Below are 6749 nucleotides of genomic sequence, written 5' to 3' on the forward strand. Positions count from 1 at the left end.
TATATATATATATATATATATATATATATATATATATATATAAAATATATATATTGAATTCAGTTCCACAAATGCCCTGATCTCTCTTTATATATCTTTTTTATTTCCTGTTATTCTCTCACATTTGATACTTTGTTTTATTTTAAAGTTTTCTCATTTCTTCCACCTGCTAAGTCGGATGCTAAGGGTTTCTCGGGAGGCTGCAGAGATGGCTTAGTAGGTAAAGTGCTCACTGCACAAACATAATGACCTGAGGCTAGATCTGCAGCATTCACATATGTGTCAGAGCTGGTGGCCTATGGCCTAACCTAGCACTGGAAGGCAGGGGTGAGCAGGGCCTAGGAGTTGAGTGGCTGACACCGGAGCCTAGGCAAATGATTGGTTTCATGTTTGGTGAAAAACTTTGTATCAAAAAATAAGGTGAGGAAGTAACTAAACACCAACAGCATCAGTCTCTGGCCTCCACATACACTCAGGCTCACGCCTGTACACACTCGCACAAACACATGCACACAGACACAGATCTATTGAAGTTTCCAAGTAATTTATCTTTTTGTTCGGTTCTATTTGAAAGTTTCAATCTTTTTGTTGAATTCTAAATTTTATTCATTTTTTTCATTTCACTTGTTGCCCTTAGCCTTTTTGTCTATTTCTTTTTAAAGATAGGGTCTTATGGATATCAGGCTCACCTGCAAGCTGTATAGAGGTGGTTGATCTGGAGTGTATGATTCTCTCTGCCTATACCTCCCCAGTGTTGGGGAATGCCAACACACTTCATTTATACTGGACTGGGGATTGAACCCAGATCTTCATGTGTACAAGGCATGCACTTTACTGACCGAGCCACAACTCCAGGCGTGGTTTGTAGATATGCATTATGAGGTACCTTTTTACTGATTGGCTGGGTACACTTGAGTTTGGAGATCAGTTTGAGATAGGAGTCTCTGACCCTTCCATGTGCTTACTAAGTGTGAATTTTGCTTGATCATATATAGGGCATTTCTGATATGCATGGCTATATATATATATATATATATATATATATATATATATATATATATATATATTCTATTTAGCTGTCTTCAGACACACCAGAGGAGGGTGTCAGACCCCATTATAGATGGATTATAGATGGTTGTGAGCTACCATGTGGTTGCTGGGAATTGAACTCAGGACCTTTGGAAGAATCATCAGTGCTCTCAACCTCTGAGCCATCTCTCCAGCAAGACTCTGTTCTTGAAGACACCATGTTCTTTAGATGCAGGTCATAGAGAAATCAATCATGGCTGAACAGGAAACCACTTCCATGCTTGCTGGCTTACACAGTGACAGAAGGTGCTAACCAGAATTGCTGGGGCAGAGAATCCACAGTTTCAACTGGCACTAGACCTTACATGTTATGATACTGACCTTCCTTGAAAGCTTTGTCCAGTGTTGCAATAGTGGCATATTTATTATCGGAGTAATCAACTGCTTTCTGGTTAGAGCTGAGGCTTGCTTCACAGGAGAGATTGCATGTCTTGTGGGTTGTGACAGAGGCAAACCTCTGTCTCAAAAAATATTCCCATTATGTTCACAACAGTAGTAAAATTACAACTATTGAAGTAGCAAGGAAAACAATTTTATGGTTGCTAGTTACTGCAATATGAAGAACTATATAAAAGAGTCACAGTATTAGGCCGGGAATCACTGCTATAGAGGAAACTGGAAGCAAGAATGAATATCCTCAGAATACATTGCACAAATATGTACAATTTCAAAAATTAAATTAAATAAAATGTTACTTAGAAAAGACTTAGTAAAGGTAATAATATTACAAGTGTACACATTCTAAACTACCTTTTTTTAAAAAAAAGACTAAAAAGAAGTTTTAAAAATGAATCTTTGAATCTTAAAATTATATACAGTTGTTTAATTTGTTTATCATCTTTTGTGTCTCCAAGTTACTCAAAATTAGTATAGGCACGTGCACTTTTCACTTATATCACATAATTTTTGAGATAAACAAAAACATATGTTCATGTATGTAAATGTGTGCATGTGTGTATATATGTGTATATATCTGTGTGTACATGTACTTGTGTGTGAGTGCTTGTATATATACAAGTATGTGTTTCTCTTCACATGACTGAAAAAATAGAAACACAGAGTAGTTAAATTATTATAAACAAGGTCCTTGAAACAGTCAGCTTTCCCAGAAGTACTATGTAAACACTCACGCTACAACAGAGAACAGCTTGATACTAAGTGCCACACTGGGACACTTCTATAAATGCACCAGAAGACCTGAGTCAGTTATGGGAGATGGGGGAGTCAACCTATTTAATGATTCAAGCCAGTTTGAGCTTCAAAAGCGTGCTAATTATTAAACGTCCCAGGCAGAATTCTTTCCAAACTTTCCCTTATTTTAAAACATTTATTTGCTTTTATGTGTATTGGTGTTTTGACATCATATATGTCTGAACCACATGCATCCATTGCACCCTCCAAGATCAGAAGAGGGCATTGGATTTCCTAAGACTGGAGTTGCAGGTGGTTATGAGCTGCCACATAGGTGTTGGGAAATTAATCTGGGTCCTCTGGAAAAGCAGTCATTGTTTTTAACCACTGAGCCATCTTTCCTTCCCTTTTTGGTGTGCCTAAGCCAAGACCTCTATCCAGTGTTTCTATCTTGACATCTTCCCTTGTTTTTAACAGCTCCGTTGAACATGGTTCTTGGTCACCTCTGATCTCTATAGGAAATGGTGTAGAAGTCACACCCTTGTTCTAAGTAGACCCCTTTTCTGATTCTTGAGATATGGTAGTTGTTGTTAGACACAGATGAGAGCCTGATTTTCATGTCTCCACAAGATGAAAAACTTCATTCTCCATGTCTCAGGTAAACACTTACACGAGAGAAAGCAAATGGAATTATTTTTCTTAAATTCCTTCCTTGATGTCATTTGCTCATTATAATCTTTAAGAATTGCTGTTATTCCTTTGGGTAAATGATTCATGATAGCCATAGCACCTCTATATGACACTGGCGTTTAAGGTAATTAAATAGGAGAATGACGTCTTTAACTTCTGATGAAAATTCCTTTTACCTTATGTTACATATTGTTACAATTTTCAGTGTCTGGTTTGAGTGATGCCTTTATGGTGGCCTTTCCTCCGCTGGACAGGCTAACATAGCAAAAGGGCATCCTATCCAGGGCAAATGTTTGTTTTGTTTCAGTGGTGACTAATATGCTATGACCCTGGACAGCAGTTCTGATTGCCATCTCATTCTGATCTGTTTTCCCTGATTTCTGATGCCTGTGCTTCTGATGGGAGCCATAAGGACATGTCCCAGGACATATCCTGATCTCAGGAGACAGAATTTTCTACATATAAAGAGACCCATCAGACATTATTAGTTTTATTGATGCATCGAGCTGCATGGAAATATTAAGGTGGGTTATCTGCTAAAGTGAGCCCCAAAGTTTCAGTCCATAACAGATGGCCTTTCATCCAGGAAACCGCTTTGTACTTTTGATCTGCTTCAAGCTGGAAAGGAGAATTCTCTGTAGCTGTCTCTCCTAAGGTCTGGCTTTTACTGCTCAGAGAGAACCCTGGCCGTTTAGATCTCACTTATGTCTGAACCAATCAGTGCACTCCTGCAAGCATCAGCCCACCTTGATGCTTCTGGTTTCTTCCCTCTCTTTCCCAGGACTCATTCGCCTTTGTCTCAGTTCAGCTCCAGCCTAAAAGACCTTTCTTTTAAGGAAGACACTCCTCTGCTCTGGAATTCATCACAAAAGAAAAGGTGAGTTTTTTTTTTCCTTTTTAATTAAATTAATAACTTCCTGGAAAATATCTGTGGTACTGAGTATTGTTTGCTTCACAATGATGGTGAATTCTTCCTGAGATAGGATTTTTTTTTTATTGGATCTCTGCCAGATCTTTGACAGTCTACTACAGTAGATATTCATGATTTGGGATTGTATTCTGTGGCTTGTGAATATGCTTTGGGCATAACCCTGGAATGACGACGTCGTAAATGTGTGCACTCATGCGTGTATACAACTCTGACAGGTTGTCTCATTGATCCAGAGGCTTAACCCTTATCCACCAGAATATAACTTAATTCTCTTAGTCCTCTCTCAGAAATAGCTAAAAGCAAACATCCACACACTTATTCCTTTCATTATTTCTCTTGAATTACTTGGTCAACTATTAAGAGCGGATGCATTTCCAATGTGCAATTCACCACAAAGCAGCAATGTACAAGCATTTGTCCTGGGCAGAGACATGGCTTGGGTGTTAGCCTGGTTCATGCTGGAGGCCAGAGCAAGCTAGAAACCAAAACGCAAGACAACTTTGCTTATATTATGTTCTCCTTTTCTTTTTATGCATGAAGTGAATTAAGATATTGGTGTGGGCTTGCCTGACAATCAACCATGTGAGCTCCAAATGGTGCAATTACGACACAAATATAATACACTAACAGTAGCTTTATGATTAAACTCAAGGCCTCCTCCACAGGAGGGAACTTGTACTTGGCACCATAAACATGGTCAAGACCCTGTGGCTGGGGTAGGCATGTATACCCCACTCCTGTTATTTTGATAAAAATGAAAACAGTATCCAACTGTTTCTTAAATACTCATGCAGCTTTCACTCCACACTGAAGGAATCTTTTAAGGCTTATTGTTAAAATTCGTGCTTTAGAGTTTTCATACAATGTATTCTGATCATATTCACCTTCCTTTTTCATGACCATCACCAGATTCACCCTCTATCCCTTACCTTATCAATTTTGTGCTTTCATTTAAAAAACAATAACCTCTTGAGTGCAATTTGTGTTGTTCATATATTCTTGGATATGTGGTCATCCACAAAATACAGAGACACCAAGCTGTTAACGACTGGAAGTTTTATCTCTACTGACTAGTGCTGGAAGGTGCTATACACACTGCTAGAAGAGAAAAGAAACCACCAATCTCACCCAGTTGTGAGTCCTGATACCTACTATAGTGACTGTTCTGCCAAAGAAAGCTAAAGTCCAGAGAGTAAGTCTCTATGGAGTGCTCCACCACAAAAGGACATCTATATCCCCCTCCTCCCAACATTCAAAGAATAATATAGAATAGGGGGTATGAAGAATCAGAGAACTTTAAAATATTGTCTTCTTGACATTACAGGATCATGAATGAACTCACAACAGTTTGAGCTGTCTGTAGAAGGTCTACACAAGATCAAGCCACTCTCTTTGTAGGGAGGGTCATGAACTTACACATTTAGCTGAGAACTATTAGCAGTTGGTGGCTGCTGAAGGAGAAAGAGTCAGTTTTCTTAAATGTTTGACCTCTCGTAGATTGTCATGCTCTAGTGGATGACTCTATACACCTTCACACACACACACACACACACACACACACACACACACACACACACACACGGAGCACTAATTGAAACCAGTGGACCATAAAGGAAAAAAAAAAAGGTGATATGAAGTCAGCAGAGGGGATGTGGAGAGTTCTAGAAGAATTTGGAAGGGGAAATAAGGAACATGTATTGTCAAAATGCGTAGGATAAGTGTATGAAAGCCCAAATAATGTATAAATAAACATAAAAAAATAAAATTAAAAAAGATATTGGTGGTGGGGAAATCTCTTTTCTACTTTTTACCACCTTCCCTTTGTTACAACTTGAATCGTAGTTTATCACGAAGATATCTATTGTTTTTACAGAAGGACCTAGTGTCATTTCAGAGCACTCAGGACAATGACACTGGCTTGGAGAGTGCTCCACACCAGCACTAACATGGCAGTCACGTACCACATGTGATGTTTCAGTGTCAGCTCTCCAGCTGTGCTGGCACAATTCAAGTCTCTGGAGCAGATGTGTAGAATCAATTTCTACTCCTCAGAATGCTCCAGTGTGTAACACTGCTGTACACAGTGCAGGCAGCAACATGCTTCTCAGAGAAAGCAGTTTCTGAGCTCCAGTTCTGCTGCAGTTGTGGGTTTTCCCAACAAATAAAAGGAAAGTGATAATACTTTTCAAACATGGGCATTTTCACATGTCACAAAATTAATTGAAACAATAACTATTTTCAAAACCAAAAGCCCTCCATTGTGGCTAAACCAACTTAATTTCTATCTCTAAGTTTTTCCTTAAGAATAAGATAATTTTTTATGCGAAAAAGTCTTCAAACTGTGGTAAGTGTTGAGAATCACATTGCCCGACTAAATGAACATGTGACACTAGATCTCAGCTATGGTTAAAATTAAGGTCATCATCACATGGACTAGGTCTAGCTAGAGAGTGCCCATGAACATCAAAGAGGAGGACATAAAGGGAGGAGCATGGATCGGTCTGAACCAGAAGCTGCTGGGCCAGAACATCAGATAAACCATAAGTCCTCTTTCCCACAGGGCCACAGGGCTACCATTCATCTGGAAACTGAATGGCCCTACAAAATTTGAGTTGAATGTCTTCAAGAAAGACATTGCCGGAAGTATAAGACAATGCCATGATGTCTATGGTCCTGTCTCATTGCTGTGACCAAATGCTTGGCCAAACAGCTTAAGGAAGCAAGGGACCATTTTGACTCCCAGTGCAGTTTATCATGGTGGTAAAGTTACAGCAACGGGAGTGTCAGGCACCTGCAGTCAAAAAGCAGAGAGAGAGAGAGAGAGAGAGAGAGAGAGAGAGAGAGAGAGAGAGAGAGAGGTGTGCCTCACCAGCAAGCTCTCTCCTTTTTACTTTGTTGGGGATCCCAG

At 39.3% G+C, this 6749-nt stretch overlaps 1 protein-coding gene across 1 annotated transcript in view; it reads left to right on the forward strand.

Moving 5' to 3' along the window:
* Positions 1-6749, forward strand: part of Oca2 (OCA2 melanosomal transmembrane protein) — a 254536-nt gene that overhangs the window by 14364 nt on the left and 233423 nt on the right. The window contains exon 2 of the mRNA XM_029541048.1: positions 3719-3787. Coding sequence (XP_029396908.1) covers positions 3719-3787 — 69 coding nt within the window. The remainder of the gene's footprint in view (positions 1-3718; positions 3788-6749) is intronic.

The sequence above is a fragment of the Mus pahari genome, chromosome 1 (genome assembly GCF_900095145.1).
Source record: "Mus pahari chromosome 1, PAHARI_EIJ_v1.1, whole genome shotgun sequence".
In the NCBI taxonomy this organism is placed as follows: Eukaryota; Metazoa; Chordata; class Mammalia; order Rodentia; family Muridae; genus Mus; species Mus pahari.